General features: G+C 31.4%; 1 protein-coding gene across 1 annotated transcript in view; it reads left to right on the top strand.

Moving 5' to 3' along the window:
• The window catches only part of LOC127726981 (centromere-associated protein E-like), a 38,115-nt gene extending 25,018 nt beyond the window's left edge, over positions 1 to 13,097 (top strand). Inside the window, exons 21-29 of the mRNA XM_052234353.1 lie at positions 1,352 to 1,996; positions 3,989 to 4,042; positions 5,124 to 5,213; positions 6,484 to 6,778; positions 7,163 to 7,283; positions 9,249 to 9,355; positions 10,251 to 10,485; positions 12,060 to 12,124; positions 12,777 to 13,097. Of these exons, the coding sequence (XP_052090313.1) occupies positions 1,352 to 1,996; positions 3,989 to 4,042; positions 5,124 to 5,213; positions 6,484 to 6,778; positions 7,163 to 7,283; positions 9,249 to 9,355; positions 10,251 to 10,485; positions 12,060 to 12,124; positions 12,777 to 12,886 (1,722 nt within the window). The 3' untranslated portion in view covers positions 12,887 to 13,097. The remainder of the gene's footprint in view (positions 1 to 1,351; positions 1,997 to 3,988; positions 4,043 to 5,123; positions 5,214 to 6,483; positions 6,779 to 7,162; positions 7,284 to 9,248; positions 9,356 to 10,250; positions 10,486 to 12,059; positions 12,125 to 12,776) is intronic.
• Positions 13,098 to 20,696: the final 7,599 nt, after the last annotated feature.

Here is a 20,696-nt window from a genome sequence, read left to right on the forward strand (position 1 = left end):
GTTTCTCAGACTTTACCTGATCAGACAATATTCAGAATTCACCTTGAACTCATTATACGACTGACAGAAAATCAATAATCAGCTGAGTGCATTTTATAGCTGTAGGCAACAATGGACTAATTAATAAAGGTGTTGATTGTATTAACGATGGTCCGGAAAAGTAAACTGTTGTTATGACGAAAACTGTTCAAAAGCAAGAAAAATCTCTGACTTTATAAACTTTTCCCTCTAACTTTGATAGAAATAATTGATTTGAAGTGGGTACCAGTACTTTATAAACGTCTTGTGTTTCATGCATAGTTTTACGTCTCGACTTTTTCTTTTTACGATGGTCCGGGAAAAAAAAGATTTGCTACGCAGAAATAAATTCAATTGTAAGAAAAATCTCTGACTTTAGTCTTTATCCTTCAGACGGGAAAATATATATCTGATAAACTTATTGAAGATGAATCTTGTGTTCCCAGAAGTCAAAAAAACTTATTGAAGATGAATCTCGTGTTCCCAGAAGTCGAAAATTATGATTTCATGATCTATATTTCAATTTTACATCATCTTTTGAAAAGTAAATGTTATTTGTTTATTCATTACAATGTAAATTAAAAAAAAAGATTTGTAGAATAATCATAGACTACAATGGGGCAAACTGTTTTTTTTTTTTAATAAAATAAGTTTATGTTAGTTGGTAGTTGGTGAAAAAATATTAAAAGTGGAGAAAAATATATTGTTTTGGCGAAAGAGGTGGCGAAAAAGAAAATTGACCCAGGGGAAACCCTGATATGATCTTTCTTATTTTAATGCCAAATTAGAGTTTTGACCACAATTTTACGGTCCACTGAACATAGAAAATGAAAGTGCGAGTGGGGCATCCGTGTACTATGGACACATTCTTGTTATCTCTGATATTTGATACTGTCAAGTCCCACATTGTTGGTAGCATCTCTTTTAAAAACACAATACTATCATGACTGTTATTTCTATTTTAAATTTTTTTTTAATGCAATACTAGTAAAATTACTAGAAAAGTTAAACTGTGATTGGGAGACATTTGTTGCCAATGACTCTGGCCCTCAATTTTTGGAATTGATGGTAGTGTCATCCAATCAAATTGCATTTAAATTAGAATTAAACGCTAATTATACTGAAATTTCATGACTTCCAAGTTTTTTTACCCTTTTAAAAAAAATTTGTGAAAGATTTTTTGTTTTCTAAGCCTTAAACATTTTATTAGATGGAAAAAAAAGGTAAATATTCTACTTGAGAGGTATTCAGAATTTAAGAAAAAATTATGTTTTTATTTTTTGGGAATTAATATAATAATGAATTTCTTTTCTCTAATTTGTTTTATTTTCAGTTATCAAAAGAACAATCAGGTCTGATTGAGGTCTTATCATCAGAAGCTCAACAATTAAAACAAGAGAAAGAAAGACTTGAAGTAAACTTGAAAGAAATGCAAGATGAACTGACAAAAGTGTCTGCATTGAAGGAAAAAGGAAATAAGAAAATAGAAGATTTGAAAGATGATCTACAAATTATAAAAGCAACAGAACACGTATTGAAAAATGACAATGAGAAACTTTTATCAGAAATTTCAAACTTACAACACGGTTATCATGAACTTGTAAAATCTGAAAAGATTAAGTCAGACATGATGAAAGTCGAAGTAGAAACATTGCAAATTAAACTAGCTGAGAGCATAACTCACGATAGTGTAATGGTCAAATTGAATGAGCAGGAACAATCTTTTAAAGAAAAACTACAGAAAAAACAACAAACAATTGATCAGTTAATGTCAACCATTACAAAAACGAAAGAAGACAGAGATAAGATTGAAGAGCAGCATTCCAAGTTAGATAATGACAGAATGACATTAGAACAGAAATTATCATTATCTGAGAAAAACTCCAGAGAATTGCAAGATACTTATAATAAATTGTTAAAGAATTTTGAAGAACTTCAAAGTAAATTAAAGGAAGTGGAAACAGGAAATCTGAGTGAGGTAAGCTTCTTTTTTTGAAAAAAAAATTTCTTTCACTTATTTATATTTAATCACTCACAAGCTAGAGTCATTTTTAACACAATGTTTAAGGTATTAAATTTCTGAATTTATTATTCCAGATAATTTTCCCTTCTAGATGTGAATTATATTGAAAGGTTCATTCTACATTTGTTATGAGCACTCTCACATGTGCATTTCTTGATAGATTTTATAAAATTTGATACCAATATTTTAAATCTTTTTAAATTTTAAATGTCTTGGATGAGATGGAAAATCAGTGCTGATTTACTATTTTTAAGGGAGTTTCATTACACTCCTTGGAAATGTAAGTTATATAGAAAATTGCATCGAAAGCATTCTCACACCTACACCTCTTGTTGTTACTATACTATATATAAAAATATTAATTTTCGCGAACCATTTAGGTCATGGAAATTCCATTTTTTGCCATCAGTAAGGAGAGTTGTACAAATAATGTGAATACACAGAACCCCGATCCAATTCATCTTTTGCTAAAAATATTTATCATTTTCTGTTTTGTATCTCCTAACATCATTCCATTTTTCTCTAATTTCGATTAAAATATGCCAAAACCTGCAGTAAAAATAGATGTATGCCCCAAATAAACATTCCCCGATTGGTTGAACTAATATGGCGTCGATGTAAAGCAACGCAAGTCTCGATGTAAAGCAGCGCAAGCCTCGATGTAAAGCACACGCTTCCCAAGAGTAAGGAGAGTTGTACAAATAATGTGAATACACAGACCCCTGATCCAATTTATCTTTTGCTAAAAATGTTCATCATTTTCCGTTTAGTGTCTACCAAAAAGATGTCTATTCTCATCCTCTCTGTGGAGACACTCCACTTCCTGGCTGGCGCATTGTCGGGCAGGCAGGTTCTTCCTCACACTGAAGGTTGCAAGCTGACTTGCTCAGGCAGGAACTCAAAATTTTATTTTGTATGCTGAGTGTTTCTCAAGGGCCAAAACTGATTGATTGTTTATAATAAAATTATTATTCTAAGATATCTTCCTGCTTTAAGCCAGTGTGACTTGCAAGGATTATGTTTTGGTTAACACACAGATATCCCTTATGAAAATTTGGTTTAGTTGTGTTTGGAGCTGGTAATTGGTGTACAATGCTCAAATATGTGGGTTGCTGTCTTGACTTTAATTGAGATTTGCTTTATCAGGAGTTTTACTTGAACTAAATATTGAACTTCAGGACTTCTCATCAATACACACAGAAAATAATTTGCTATAAAATACAGGTTGATGTGATCATTAAACTTTTCATTTCATCAATGGAAGGCTTACATTATGAAACTTTGCTCTTTGGGATAGGTAAATAAATATATCTCAAAATATTTAGTATGTCTGCCATTGGTGACTTACAATGTTTTGTTCACTGACACTATACATTTATAAACGAAGTTTTTGCATACCACTCGACAACAACAACAACAAAATAATAAACAACCACCTTCTTAAACGACAGGAAATATTTACACCTGAGATTTCAGAAAAGATTAGAGACTACAAGAAAATTACAATATGAGACAATTATACAGACTATCTACATACAACAAGTTTGAATAAATGTTCTTTTATTGTAAAAAAATCAATTGCTTAGTTTAACTGTATACGGTTAAAAAAGGAAATTAATTCTTTAACCCAAGTTTTTATATGATATTTTAAATGAAGCACACATTTTAAGAAGGTCTACGACATGATATGTTGAAAGTTGGAGATAATAATTATATGTTGAGAGTTAGAGATCATTATGATATGTTGAGAGTTAGAGAGCATGGGGTCATAACCAGATTTAGTTTGCTAGTTGAGAAATGTTAATAAAGAATTTTTTCAATGTTATTTATTCAGTTTGAATGGATTATGCCAAAACTGGATATTTATTTTGGTCTTGCATGTATTTTATTTTAATTGACTTTGCAAAAAATATAAAGATTAACCTTGTTGTATGTCAAATATTTCAGAGCATGAATATGAGTAGAAGTAGATTAGAACAACCAGATAAAACTACAGATAAGGTCAGTACATAAATTACATCAGTTACAATCGGGTTTTTGCATATGATAGGGTGAACAATTATTTCAATAGAAGATTGATTGATTGATTGATTGATGTTTAACGCCACTTTCAGCACTATTGTGCTATTTTGTTGTGGTCAGTTTTTTTTGGTGAAGGAAGCCAGAATGCCAAGAGAGAACCACCGACCTTGGTTAGAAAAAAGACAATCCTAGTCAATTAAGATTGGAGTCGATATCACCTGCCATGTGACAGATTCTAACTCACAACCTCAGTTTTGACAGGCTAGTGATACAGTAGTTCTACTACTTAGACCACTAGGCCACCGAGGCCCCTACTTCAGTAAAAGGAAAAAGAAAACGATGTATTCAGTAGTCATGGTCAATCATTTATATGTTTCTACAGTGCCAGCTATCATTATACAAGGGGGAATAGAAGAAAAATTATACTGATGTTTTCACTAGAGAAGGACTGTGGAATAGTGCTGTTGGTCAAATCTACACTAGTATTTATAAGGAAACATTCTGCCTATATCAATTCTCATACGATAAAATGTTTTTGACATGACAAAAGAATACACTTTTACAGAATCTATGTGATTATTAAAGTTCGCAGTAGTTTCTTCTGAAGAGTTTTATGTATTGTAATATGACCATACATTGTCTTTGAAAATGTACATTAATTATAGAAATGTATTGTATAAAAGTAAATGAAAGTAGATGTGATAACTCTTAGTCAAAATTATTAATGTTGGATAAACATGTATGACGTTGATAAATCTGGATCAAAAGAATAAAATGTCTATGCAAACACATTTAATACTTGACATTATATGTTTTGTGATAAGTGAAGAGCTAAGCAGTCATAGGGGAGAATGATAATGTCATATTTTGAGAAATGTAAAGTGGTTCCATGAATAAAAACTTCCTATCAAGATAAGTTGAACATTCCAAAATTACTTACTGCATATTTATAGACTTGGGTAGACATTTGTCAAATGTTCTGTAATAAATGACTAAAGAATTGTAAATTATCAAATTTTAACGAGACTTAAGTTAAATGTTGTACATTAACATTGTCTAGATTGTCAGACTGGTTACAGAGAATAGTAAGCTGAAGGAAAGAAATATAAAGGATTCTAAGATGATAGATCTGCAAAAGGGCTCTATACAGGTATGTTATCTTTGAACATATTAAAAGGGCTCTATACAGGTATGTTATCTTTGAAAATATTATACACTTGAGTTTTGGTTCCAGGAGTTAAAAAATTTTGTTACAGGTAACTAGCCAAGGACTTATTTGCAGCAGGATTTTACAAGCCCTGTTGGAAGAACTGCTAGCCCGTCAAAACTGACCTGCTAGCCCGAGAATGCCTTACAAATCAGAGTTTGCTGCATAATTACAAAGTGGGTGTCCCTTGTTTTGAAGGTGGCATTATACACTGTATTTAATAATTTTTGTTGACCTGCTTTTTATTCTGTTGGTAAACAAACAGTGGTGCTTAAGTTATCCTAACTTAGTTGTTCCCACATACAAAGCAGACTTTTTTTGGCGTGCTCGGGAAAATAAAGGGTATATTCTCTGTTTTTTTCATCAGCAACACGGCCAACCTTGCCCAGGGGAATCTTTCTTTCCGGGACACTATAAATTTTCCTTTCCGCTTTTCCTGTCCTATTTGGCATTTTTTAGGGGATGAATTGTCAGTCTCATTACCCCCTTCATCTACAGTTTTTCGTTTTAAAACTGACGAAGTTCCTGAGGTGCGAAATATTTGGTTGCATGGATTGGTTTCGTGCTCAACAGCTGTCCAGACAAGACAGGTCAATACCGATCAATACATCATACCCCCAGTACCGTTAATTGAAAATCTTGGCATAAGAAATGTATAATACCCTCCCCTGTACCGAGAAATCGATATTAAAAGTACGAGAATTGTGATCAATACATGATACCGGGTCACACAGAGTTATTTGTTCTATTTTTAAAATATGTACAACAGGACCTGTACAAACCAGTTCAAATTCTTGGAATCCAGGATAACGTAATTGAATCTGATTGGCTAAGATAGAATAGTGATGAAGGGATTTTCCACTTTCTATTTTGGAAACGCCAAGAATATCTTGTTACTAGTCCGTCATGCATATTGGGTTAAAAATTTGATTGCCCGAGGCAATAAATGCTCTAGTCCTGGGCGACGGGCTAGTGGATTTTTTAACCCCTGTGGTTCATACTGATACTCGGATTTTACGCTCATTACAAATTTTACATTATTTCCCACCTGATTTAAAGCTCTTGGCAAGGATATGATGAAACCTGAATTCATCAAAATATTTTTTTAGATGGCATGTATGATTTATATTGTGACTAAACTGAATGTTGCTGCAAGGAAAAACAAGTATAATTTATAACAAGAGTCACTCTATTGTATACGTATATATTACAGAGATTAGAAGAACAACTTGAGAAAAGGGATAGACAAAGTGATATATATGAGAAAATGAAGTTGGCTGAGGAAGAGAAGAAGAAAGCAGAAGAAGAAGCAGATAAATATTATGACCAGTACCAAAAGGAAGAGTCCAAAGTTTCAGCTTTACATGAAAAGGTCCAACAGCAAGAAAAAGAAATAAAACAACTACAACAGAGTGTTGAGGATATGGTGTCCAAAGGATTTGTTAAGAAGGATGAGAAATCTGGTGATGAGTTCAGGATACTTAAGAAAAAATTCACAGAAGTTTATAGTGAGTAGTGAATGAGGTCAATAATGGTTTGTAAGTTTTAATGCATTTTAAAAATTAAATTATTTTAATGAAGAGTGGTATTCGTTTGTTTTAAATTAAACATTAAAAGCAGATAAGTATACTGTCTTTAAAAGTCAAAATGAAAAATTTTGCAAAAAAGGATAAGAATTATAGAGATTCCTATAAAGTTCAAACCATGTTACACCTTGTACAAAAAAAAAAAACAAAAAAAAAAAACCTTATCATGCTCATTGGGATCAGGTATACGAATCTCTAATGATATGTTTAGGATATTTTTCATATTTCCTGTGTTGTGTATTTAGTCGTACAAGAGGAGCTACTTACCACAAATGTTTGATAAGGTAATTTCTACATATTTTTAAGATGAACTACAAGATACAAAGAAGAAGGTGGCCAGTTTCGAGAGAGAGATCGGTGATAAGAAGCTGAATATTATACTATTAGAGTCTAGTTTGAAAGAAACAGAAGAAAAGTGTAATAAAAAGTAAGATGACAATTTTTACAATGTTTACAACAGTTGCCACTCATCTGTTTACATATTTTCTTGCAAGTAATCAAGTATATTGAAACATAAGAACCAACTATAAAAATCAGTTGAAAAAGGCTCAACTCATCAGGTTGATACAAAGAAAAACAAACAAAAACACAGGCAGTACTCTGTTCTCTGGTTTCTTTGAGTAATTAAACAGTCTTTTACATTTGTTTTTTTATGGCCCCGCAACAAAGTTGTCAGGCCATATAGTTTTACCCTTGTCCGTCATTCCGTCATTCTGTCATTCCGCAACAAACCATTATACGCAATTTTTTTCTAAACGCCTTCAGATATTGGGCTGATTTTTTGTATGTGAGTTAACCATGATGAGTTACAGATCAAGTTTAAGTTTCGTTCTGCTCTGCTAATTTTTGCCGGAATTACGGGTTTGGACTCTGATAAATTGTTGAAAATCACAGTTGTATGGACTTTTTTTCTTAACGCCTTCAGATATTGGGCTGATTTTTGGTATGTGAGTCTACCATGATGAGTTCCAGATCAAGTTTAAGTTTCATTCCGCTCTGCTAATTTTTGCCAAAATTACGGGCTTTGGACTTTGAGAAATTGTTCAAAATCACAGTTATACGGACTTATTTTCTTATCGCCTTCAGATATTGGGCTGATTTTTGGTATGTGAGTTAACCATGATGAGTTCCAGATCAAGATTAAGTTTCGTTTGGCTCTGCTAATTTTTGCTAAAATTACAGACTTCAGATATTGGGCTGATTTTTGGTATGTGAGTTAACCATGATGTGTTACAGATCGAGTTTAAGTTTCGTTTGGCTCTGCTGATTTTTGCTGAAATTACAGGTTTTGGACTTTGAAAATCACAGTTATACGGACATCTTTTCTATACGCCTTAGGCCCCGCAATAAAGAAGTTGTCAGGGCCATATAGTTTTACCCTTGTCCATCATTCAGTCATTCCCTCATTCTGTCATTCAGTCATTCAGTCATTCCGTTTTTCTGTCATTCCGTCATTCCGCAACAAACCATTATACGCAATTTTTTTCTAAACGCCTTCAGGATTTGGTATGTGAGTTTACGATCATGTGTTACAGATCAAGCTTAAGTTTCATTCAGCTCTGCTGATTTTTGCTGAAATTACAGGTTTTGGACTTTGAAAATTGTTGAAAATCACAGTTATACGGACTTCTTTTCTAAACGCCTTCAGATTTTGCGCTGATTTTTGATATGTGAGTCTACCATGATGAGTTACAGATCAAGTTTATGTTTCGTTCCGCTATGCTGATTTTCATATCGTTTCAACACATCTTGTTAGATCTGCAGTACATTCACTTCCTGTTTGCTGATAGTTTGAAATTTAACTACTCATTGATCAAGGAAATATTTCATCAACTTGAACTAGTATTGGTATTGAGAGCTGGATACTATCCATGCATGTTAGTGTCCACATGTGTTGTTGAAATTGCAGATTTTTCAACTTTTTGAGACAGGGCCATTCGTGTCGTTCCGACACATCTAGTTGCAAATTGTATTGTTATAAATAATCCTGTTAGTTTTCTCGTTTGAATGTCATTTGGTCTCTAGTTAATAGCTGTCTCATTGGCAATTATACCACATATCCTTATTTTTAAATTTCTTGAAATTATAGAATATATAGATTGTCTGGGATAACTTTTATAAGTAAGATTTTTCAGACTTCATAATAAACTTTAATTGTGATAAATTGTAAAAAAAAAGTTTTAATGATTAAAAGATTTAATTGAAAACCAGCATGTAAAGATAAATTTTAAGGTTGTAAATCAGGTCAAGTCTTCCAAGTTTTGGACTTGTTTATATCTGAAGATCTGACTGATAGAAAGTATTGTTAAACCATTTAAAAAAAAAACTATAAAATATTACAGTAAAGCCATGAAGTAAATTAATAGAACCTTTTTGCTTTCCTTTTTTACAGGATAAAGGCTTATGAGGAATCATATGAAATTCTTGAAGACCATAAAAGATCTTTGAAAAATCAGATAAGAAATTTGGAGGGTCAGATAAATCAGCCAGATGATACAAGTAAGTATAGTGAAATTCTTTAAGCTTTAATTTTTAATTCCTTGTTTACAATACTCCTTGATAAACAGTCATTGTATTACATCCCCTACTTTATAGTGAAGCAGAAATTATAAAGTTATTACTGAGCTGGTTCTGACACTTGTTCCTTTGTTTGTATGTCTGTGTGTCTGCAAGTCTTCAGAAATGGTTATTTTTTTTTAAATCTTTCAAGTAATTTTTTGCAAGTAATGATGTGAAACTTCTATTTTATGTTTTCTTCCATACCAGGGATGGAAATTCACCCTCTACAAATTTCCATGATGACTAAAAATTGAACTGAGAGATGTAATTACTATTTTACAGTAGCCCTGGTTGCAATTGTCTTTTTCAGACAGGCACTAGTTTTATGCTCCAACCTTTGTACATTAAAATATTGCAGATGGCAAATTTCTATTTAAGCAACATGTATAATTCCAGAACTGGATTTGGTGAAGACACAATATTTTTATTCTTTGTGGCCTGAATTTTTATTTTTACGTTTCCAACCCTGTTATTTTTTTTATAGGAAATCGGAAACACATTTTTTTTATTAAGCCCCTGCCTTTAGTTTTACCCTTGTCTGTCTGTCCATATGTCCCAATTTAGTTTTCATTTTCTCACTTTTAGTTTGCCTCAACCAAATGTTATGAAACTTATGCACAATGCTTATTATCACCTAACACAGATCAAGTTCGAATTTGGGTGGTGTCACTTTTACCGGTCTTGAGTTATGCCCCTTTATAACGTTATATGCAAGCGAGGGCATCATGTGTGTCCCATGGACATATTCTCCATTTATTTTGTCATGTGTTAGTCTTTCCCCCTTTTGAAAAAGTTTTCTATTTAAGGATTTTGCAATAGTTTCTTTTTGTTTCAGTTGTGAATTTCCAACAGAATAAAAAAGATTCCTCTTTACCACTGGGAAAAGCTAGCAGTGCTGGTGGTGCTGTTGACCATTTCACCAACATCCTCCTACAGGAGGAGAATAGAAAACTTAAGCAGGAAAAATCTAAATATGAAAAGAAGACTGAAAAACTTCAACATGAATTACAACGATTACAAAAAGAGAAGAAGGAAAATGAGCATCTAGAGGAGAAAGTAGCACAGTTAAGGTGAAAATTACTTCCTTATTTTGGTTCAATATTATGAAATTTGAAATCTATAAAGCTTACCATGAGTGTTGCTGGTAAATGCAATTATTGTGCTTCAATTAAGTTTATAGGGAAACAACTTTTAAAGACACACAATTAAACACTCTTTTAGAGCAATGTAGTTGAGAGAAAAAGAAGAAGACAAGAAATATGACTATCTTACTAATATAGCTAAAAATAATCTGGACTATTAAGGAAGATAACTCGACTTCCAAAATTAGTTACTTGTACCAGTTAATATCAAGGTAAAAAGTATAACCCCTGACTGCTAATTCTCCTAAATATGCCTCAATGCCAAATGGTGTAAGTACTCCATCAACAGTGATCTCTAGCCTGTTAACACTGAGGATATGAGGTAAAAACCCCACTTGTGGCAGGTTTGTTTAGGATTGCCAGTTTTCCTGCTGAAGGCCTGTGATTCTCTTTAGGTACTCTCACTTCAACCACCAATAAAAAGTGGCCTCCATGATATAGCCAAATGGTCTATAAGTGACAAAAAACACCAACAATCATTCAATGAATCAAATGAATCTACCTAAATATGCATGAAATATTTGCCTCTGGATGTTAAGCAATCAACCTTGAACCAGTCTTATAAATGATTTTGTACTCTAATAGGATAAAATAATCTTGAAGTTAAAATTGGCTTTGTTCTGATGAATGAAAATTGCAGCTAGCACATATTAAAGGGGCACTAGCTGTCAAATTCATTTCACCGATTTGACTCAAATTCTCATATTAGATTTATAACAATGTAAAACATTTATCCGAATTATAAAAAGTCTAAAATAAACAATTTACAGGGCATGGGCTCGATAATATATAGTTTCGTTTCGTGTGAAGTTTAGTCTAGACGCCATCTAATTAACTATTGAGATGACCCCAAAAACAACCGACAGTCACATAACACGATATAAACATAAACATAAATATAAATAGATTAAACATAAACATAAATATAAATAGATATATGAACCTCGTGCAAATGGATATTTCTATGTCTGTTTGATTTCAAGATTAAGGTTTAAAAAATAAGTTAATTTTCGATTTTACCTGTATAAGAATGATATTTTGTGGACCGAATCAGTCAGTCAAATGATTTACCTTTGTTTCACTTTCAATGTTGACATTCTTTTCTTTTAATAACCTAACACGCATCAATCATGCTTAATCCATCTCTAGCTAAGGGGTTAAATTGAAGTTCACATGAATACGGATTCAATGAGGTCGAGTTATTCACTTGCAAGTGAATAATTCATCATCAATGTTTCTTAGCTTATTTTGACAAAATTGAATCATACTGGCTGCTAAAAGCGAATTATTATTTCATTATTTCACTTTCATTAATGATTGAACCAAAAAAATCAGAATTTAAATTTTTTATGTATCTCGTAGCTAGTGCCCCTTTAAATACCTATCCAAAAAATAATGGTCTGATGAATGAAAGTTACAGCTAGCACATATTAAATACCCATCCAAAAAATGATAATGTTGTATTCTCTTGATTTAAAATTATATTATGTTACCATTTTCAGAGAAGAGGAAAAACGACTGGGTAAACAGATTGATGACCACAACAGTGCCAGAGCACCTCTAGAAAGTAAGTGAGATTATATTTCAGAATTACAGCTTGTGTGTTCTTGTCATAGATATGATTATCTATGTATAGTTAAGGTTACTTTGTGTCCTACAACGATGCCAAAGTTACTTTGTAAAAATATCAATGTTAACAACAACAAAAACTGTTCTGAACCTTTTATTATTGTTGTTGTGCACTAAACACATATACACAGGAAAAATTGCAACTTATGTTTTTCATATGTTTTCAAACATATGAAAAACATATGTTAAACATATGAAAACATATGTTGCAATTTTTCCTACGTAACAAGTCGGCATTTCTAACTAGAATATTCTGTTAAAATCCTTATGGTAGAAACCATAATTCTAGTGTCAATATGTTTCTATACACATGTTATGGTAATTCGCTTTGCTCCCTAAGAATGAGAAAACAAACTGCATTTGATTAAAATATTGTCATAACCATTTCATTCATCATATTTATAATTACAATAAAGTGTAATTAGAAAATAAATTTTTTTTATTTTAAAATAAAATCAACAATTTATTCGACTATGAAGAACAGTCATTTCTTATTGACAGAAGATTTTCACCAATCGTGTGTGTGTTGAATTTTTTGTTCTAGATTCACAAATATATGGTTTTTCAGGTTTTACAATATTTCATTTCAGATGTGAACACTTTACTGGAAAATTTCAAAACTTCTAAACTTAAACAACCAGAACCACCGAAACCAAAGAAAAGAACTAATGACATTGAGGAAGGCTGTAACCAGCAGTAAATGTCCGTCTGCAACAGAACACTTTCACTTACATTTTGTTATATAGTGTAAATAATAACTCAGGAATTTTAATAATATACATAAGTCTATATTTATTAGATATACTTTTCAAACATTTATTTTCATCATAACATATTCATTTGTTCATTTATTCATAATATAACATTAGTCATTTATTCTTTGTAACACTATAAACTAATGTAACATACCATTAATGCCTTTATTTGTGTTTTCCTATCATAGCTATGGGAAGAACTCTCTTACTGATCCTACATGTACCTATAAATTAAGTGAATCACTTTATTATTGATCCTACATGTACCTATAAATTTGTAAGTGAATCACTTTATTACTGATCCTACATGTACCTATAAATTAAGTGAATCACTTTATTATTGATCCTACATGTACATATAAATTTGTAAGTGAATCACTTTATTACTGATCCTACATGTACCTATAAATTTGTAAGTGAATCACTTTATTACTGATCCTACATGTACATATAAATTTGTAAGTGAATCACTTTATTACTGATCCTACATGTACCTATAAATTTGTAAGTGAATCACTTTATTACTGTCCTACATGTACATATAATTTTGTTAGTGAATCACTTTATTACTGATCCTACATGTACATATAAATTTGTAAGTGAATCACTTTATTACTGTCCTACATGTACATATAATTTTGTAAGTGAATCACTTTATTACTGATCCTACATGTACCTATAAATTTGTAAGTGAATCACTTTATTACTGTCCTACATGTACATATAAATTTATTAGTGAATCACTTTATTACTGATCCTACATGTACATATGTTAGTGAATCACTTTATATTTTGTACATTAGCCAATGTAGCAAACCATATATCCATTAAGTCATGATGTTTTCTATTTGTATGACATAAAGTATAATAATATTCTGTGGTCTTTGATTCAATGAATGCTACAAAAAGCATGATATAGTTTTTGTCTTGCCTGTGTATGCGAGACATAGTTCTACTAACCGGCGGCAGCTTAAACCATTTGTAAAGCTTTATATTTTAGAAGGTAGAAGACCTGGACTCTTCATACCTTCTATGCAGATACCTTATGTTACGAAGTTTCCATCTGTCTTATGTCCATTGTCCTTTACCTCATTTTCATGGTTCAGTGACTGCTTGAAAAAAAAATTATAGTTTTTTTGTCATGTGAATTACTCACTTATTATGAGTAATAGGATAACTATATTTGGTATATGGTTCCTAACGTCTTCATGTCCATCAGACAGGGTTCACTTGACCTCGACCTCATTTCATGGATCAGTGATCAAGGTTAAAGTTACTTGATTAGGTCCATTTCTTAGATACTATTAGCAGGTTCATTGGTCAATGTTAAGTTTTTGTGTTTTGGTCTGTTTTTCAATTACCATAATCAATAGTTCAACTATATTTTGTGTATGGAATGATTGTAAGGTGTACATGTCAGTCTTGCAGGTTTCATATGACCATGACCTTATTTTCATCATCTGTCAATGTTAAGTTTTTATGTTTTTGTCATTTTTATCATGTAATGTAAATTCAGAAATTATTGCGAGGTTTTTATTAATGCAAATAATGCGACTGTATTAGTATTGCAATAATAAGAACTCACATTCTGATATCTGAGGCATATATCTGTATGCAGCTTTTCCTGAAATCGCAATAATTAATCTCGCATTTATGTTCATTCTTCAAAAATCGCAATAATAAATGCATGCAATAATTTGTGAATTTACAGTACTATTAGGCAATAGGTCAACAATATTTGGTGTATAGATAGATTGTAAGGTGTACATGTCAGTCTGGCAGGTATCATCTGACCTCAACATCATTTTCATGGATCTTTGAATATGTTAAGTTTATGTGATACTTGAAATAAAACCTTTATCTTCAAGACTTTTAACATAAAAAAACAGGAAAGCAGGCAAGACATTTCAGCTTGTGCGCGCTTATTACATTTTTTGTGTAACTATAAAATGGATGGGGGTTTACGTGAATGAGAAAGCAACCCAACACACAAAACCAAAGGGCATCTAAAGTTCAATATTGTCAACTGCTACTGATTATTTTTTCTGAAATATCGGCCTTTTAAAGTCCGCACTGGTATGTTGTCCGCACCCCTGTTTTATCAACGGGAATTCACGAAAAAACTTTTTTTCACTTGTTGAAAATGTCTATGGTAGCTCAAGTAATTTCAAAGCGTGTTTGATCGTTTGCAGTATTTTCATGGAAAAAGCCGTAATCCATCATCAATTAAAGTTAAAAATGCTTGTAAATGATTCTAGAACACTTTACGAGTGTTGAAATAAGCCAAAATCACAAGAAAAACAATTGTTGAAGTTGTATTTTTCATTAACTTGATATAGAAATAGAATGTGTAAATCGCAAACAAATACGTTGAGAGAGTGCAGAAAATCTGTACTTAATAAAAAAAAATGCTGTTTTTTGGCCACTTTGAGGCCCCTAATTCCTAAACAGCTACGACAATAACCCCCAAAATAAATCCCAACCTTCCTATTGTGGAATGGAACCTTGTGCTAAAATTTAATAGAGATCCATACACTTATACTCAAGTTATTGTCTGTGAACCTGACAAAAAATTGTTTTTGTTAGACCCTTTTTGGCCCCTAATTCCTAAACTGCTAAGACAATAACCCCCAAAATCAATCCCAACCCTCCTGTTGTGGTATGAAACCTTGTACGAAAATTTCTTATGCATCCATACACTTACACTAAAGTTATTGTCTGTGAATCAATTTATTTTCCATGAACCAGTAAAACTGACCTTTTTTGGCCCCTAATTACAAAACTGCAAGGACAATAGCCCCCAAAAACAATCCCAACCATCCTTTACTGGTTTGGAACCTTGTGCTAAAATTTCATAGAGATCCAGAAACTTATACTCGAGTTATTGTCTGCCAACCAAAATGTCTTCAGACGCAGACAACACCATAACATAACAAGAGTGCACACGCTGAAATGTCTCGCCTTCTTTACTAATCATTGATATTATGTTGATAGTCCTAAATATAAAGCTTTATTACAACTGTCACATAAACTTAACATTAACCAAGTAAACTAAACATTGACCAATGAACCATGAAAATGAGGTCAAGGTCAGATGAACCATGCTAGGCAGGCATGTACAGTATTATTTACAGATTTTTTGAAAATTTAGTGTTCACCCCAAGAACCGGTTTGGCCACAACATAACAATTTCAAGTTTATTTACAATTTACACAGTGTGTATATGTTAAGTATGTTTAAATGAACATATGTTCTCATAGTTTAGGACTTTACTCATTATAGGTTGAAAAATACAGGCAAAGTTTAGATGTTTATGAAGTGTCCTATATTTTGACTTTAGTGGAACCTTAAAGACTCTCAACATAAAATTCTATCATGTTCAATAAAGCAAGTGAGGCATATCAGGAAGTGCACTATTGTTTAGGTTTATTGCTACTTTTAAACATTACATTTATAACAAACACTACTACATCACATAGTCGTAAAGAAAAGTGTACCAAGCCATGTTAAAATGATTAATACAAGGCTTGATCTTCTATTGCAATGTTGACTGATGTAAGTGATTGTAAGAGAAAGGGAAGTTTACCATACCATTTAATGGTTTAATGAAATAAAAACAACACTCAAACACTTAAAATTACTTTACTATCTCATGAGAAATTAAATGAAAAATATATTGGCTTAGAATACAGAATTATAAACATGAAGAGAACTACAACAGTGAATTGAGACATTTTTGCATATAACAATATCTGAGGTTCAAATTGACAAACCATGAACAATGCCTTTGTTAAATATGTTTAGTAATGAATTAATACATCATGAGGTAAGAACAAATGTTATTTACATAGAGAAAGTCTGTTGGTAAATACATGTAAATGAATAAACCAAGTAAATCTTGTATTGAGCCTAGTTTTTATATATTGGATCAAGTTACTTATGCCTCAGTAGAGTAGTTTGATTCTTTAATAAAAAAAAATCAATCACTTGAAATACACTTGGCAGTTTATTAAAAAATTGTTTTTTGAAAATCCCCTTAAAAAGTAAAAAACCAAAACCAAAATAAGATGGCACCACAAAGTGGAACATCTTTTCACAATTCTACTGAAAATCTTAATTAGTTTTTCCATAATGTAACCTTCATCTTTGACCTTGATGCAAGACTTCACACTCTCCTAACCAATTCCCACCTGCCCCAGCAAGTTCCCATTGAATGATGTCTGTTGAAGATTGGCTGAAAGATTGAGATTCTACAGTGCCTCAAAGCTTAAATTTAAGTTATGTTGTGGCCTAACTCCTGACCATGAACTTATTAGGATTCAAACACTCACAATTGCCAAATAATTGACTATAAAGTTTGATGAAAATTGGACCCACCTGATGCCCAGAAGTGTGCTATGGACAAACAGTATAATGATGCTGGTGATTCTATATCCTTTTCAAAAACATCAATGGGTGTGTGCAATAAACAATAAAAGAGAATTAAAACAGTGCTCTAAATATATGTTTGTGCAGATGCTTATTTTTGTCCTCTACAGAAAAAAAAATGAAGTAATTCCTTTGTTAATCCAGTCCTCACGTATTGGATTGATAAAGGAATTTCTTTTTTCTTTGAGTCCTTGAATATAATGTGTCTAAATTACATAAAGATTAGTCAACCAGAACAAAATTTACAGATATTGATTAATTTGTTTTAATGACAAGTGGAAAATATTTCATTCATACTCAAGACAAAAAACTAATGAAAAAAGAAGACTGCTTCACACAGACAATGACAATGTTGATACTGTAATCATTATGACCAAAACAAACCTTAAACAACCTTTAAAATTATTCAAATATAAAAATAAAGAGATGTCGTATAATTGCTAATGTAACAATTTTCCACATAAGACTAAAGGTCAAGGATGATAGCAACTACATGTCACTCTATGGCTGTCAACAATGAGCAAAAAGCTGAGGTCATGGAAGATCCCCCAATTTACACATAGTTTGTATGCATACATTGTGATGATTTAATTTTATATTAAAAAAAATTTCGTAAGGGTTCCGTGGAACCCAGTGTCTTGCCTACTTATGCTAAAAAAAAAAAATGGGGAAAAAATTATTAAAAATTTTCCTCTAGATACTATCTTTTGATTGTAAGAAGCTTCTGTCCAAGTCTGGTAAAAATCCAGGATGTATGTAATGCTAACTGGAAGAAAAACTATGTCCATTTCTAAGTAATATACGGAAAAACAGGAAATATATTTTTACAAAATTTCCTTCCAGATACTAGATTTTGATCATTAACTAGCTTCTGTCCAAGTTTGGTAGAAATCCAGGATAATTTAAGAAAGTTATTAAAATTTTTAAAACTTTAACCACAGAGTGAATGTAATGTTAACTGGCAGAAAAACTAAGTCCATTTATAAGTAAAATACGGATAAACAAGCTTCTGTCCAAGTTTGATAGAAATCCAGGATAGTTTAAGAAAGTTATTAAAATTTCAAAAACTTTAACCACAGAGTGAATATTTGTGGACGCTGCCGCCGCCGATGACGGAATGTAGGATTGCTATGTCTCGCTTTTGTGACAAAAGTTGCAGGCTCTACAAAAATGTACTAATTTTTTTCCAAAGTGCAACTCAGGAATATTTGAAATAAAATATAGTTTTGCCTGTGAAAAATTCTTATAAAACAAACTATCAATTTCAGTTATTAGTCAAAAAGTTATGAAGTTGAAATGTATCTTGGGTATTTCCAGATTTTTCCGTTTTTCAGAGGAACTAATCAACTATTTGTCATCATTGTGAAAGTCAATTTAACTGCATTATAAGGTTACAGGTTCAAGGTGGAAAAACAAAGTAATACGTTTACAACACATCTATCAAGAAACATGTCAATCTAAGATGTAACAAAATGATACTTGTCATATAATGACAACTGGTATAAAAGACTGGTCCATAGATAAATGAATGACAAGCAACCTAAAATGGAGTGAGCGTGTTAACAAATCAAATGATATGTTATGTAACGTTAATACATAAACTTCAGTAAATGATAGATGGGGAAACACTATTTTATTCATACTCTAATTGATCCCAAAAATGCAAGAATATATTTCTAAGAATGAAGACCTAAATGTCAAATAATCAATGTCTAAAACAAATGTCATCCAATGTTTATATTTCCATTTTATTTCAAGGGTATAAATTTACAAGGTTTCAAGTTTTTATATCATTGAGGCTTATCCAGAGCAAAGGAACACTTATTACATGGTTTCGTAATCTATGTAAATTAACCCTTTCATAATAATATGTGTGCATGGATAAAATTTTCTTTGAATGGCAGTAATGCTGAAAATTGATGATAAATATCATCATCCACTTTCACAGAAAAATGTTGTATTTTGCCATCCTTAACACCTCACAAGCATAACCACGTATTATCATATAAACTAGAATTTAATGAATTCTTATCCAGAACTAAAAATATATCAGATCTGTTTTCTACTCTACTAAATCACTGAAAAATACTTATCACATAATAAAGTTATTTTAAATACAATAATATTTTGTGCAATGTGTACACAGTGCCTTAAATATAAATAACAAGGAAATATCTATAAACAAAGATGGTAATAAACGATGTCTACCCTCATACTACTTTACAGAACAAATCCAAATATATTAATATGCTGAACACATTATATCTCCCACTATTCAATCCGAGGCATAGAAATGATATTTGCATAAATTTCTACTTTGTTGTTAAACTTCGTTTTCCATCACTGAAGGTGAAAATGCACTGTCTACTTACTACTTCTTTATACTCTGCAAGAATGTTTTTTGATAATTAAATGTATATTTTTTTGGTAGAGAGTTATAAAAAAATAATTTCTTTGGGAAGTCCATTGCCTGATAATAAGTATAACTGTTGTTAATACTGTAAATTCAAAAATTATTGCGTGCATTTATTAATGCGATTTATGGAGAATGGACAAAAATGCGAGATTAATTATTGCGATTTCAGGAAAATCTGCATACAGATATATGTATCAAAAATCAAAATGCGAGTTCTTATTATTGCGATACTCGCCAATCATTTGTATGCTTATATGTGGCATAACTGTTGTCTGGATCCTTTAAGATCTTAAAAAAAGTACTGTAAATTCTGAAATTTTTGGGAGGTTTTTATTATTGCGAATAATGTGAATATTGCAATAATAAGAACTCACATTTTAATACCTGATATCAGCATGTATATTTGTCCATTCATCAAAAATTGCAACAATAAATGCACGCAATAATTTCTGAATTTACAGTAATAATTGCGGTATGATCTGAAGTCAAAATTTAACCATTGTCATCTGTTTAGAATCAAAATGTTTTATGAAGACTTCAAAATCTAAGAATCTGACTTAGAGTTTATGCTTTAGTTATAATAATGGATATTTTGTGATTATTTTTAAGGAATAAACCATGTTCCATCTCAGCTTAATTAAGGGTGATCTTAAGTAACCTCAGGTGTAAAAACTATCCTATGACTTATTTCCCATTTATATTTTATTCCTTTCCTCTTACATATTTAACTTTTACTATAATTATATAAATAGTATATTACCTAGAACAACATTAAAGATGCAACTATGTATTAACAGTACTTTTATTTTAACTTAACATTTTCATGAAGATACATTATTCCCCTCTTTAAAAAAGAAATTAAACATATAATATTGACATGTTCAGGGCTATTTCAGAATAAACAGATGTAC

The sequence above is a fragment of the Mytilus californianus genome, unplaced genomic scaffold, assembly GCF_021869535.1.
Source record: "Mytilus californianus isolate M0D057914Y unplaced genomic scaffold, xbMytCali1.0.p SCAF_19, whole genome shotgun sequence".
Classification (NCBI taxonomy): Eukaryota; Metazoa; Mollusca; class Bivalvia; order Mytilida; family Mytilidae; genus Mytilus; species Mytilus californianus.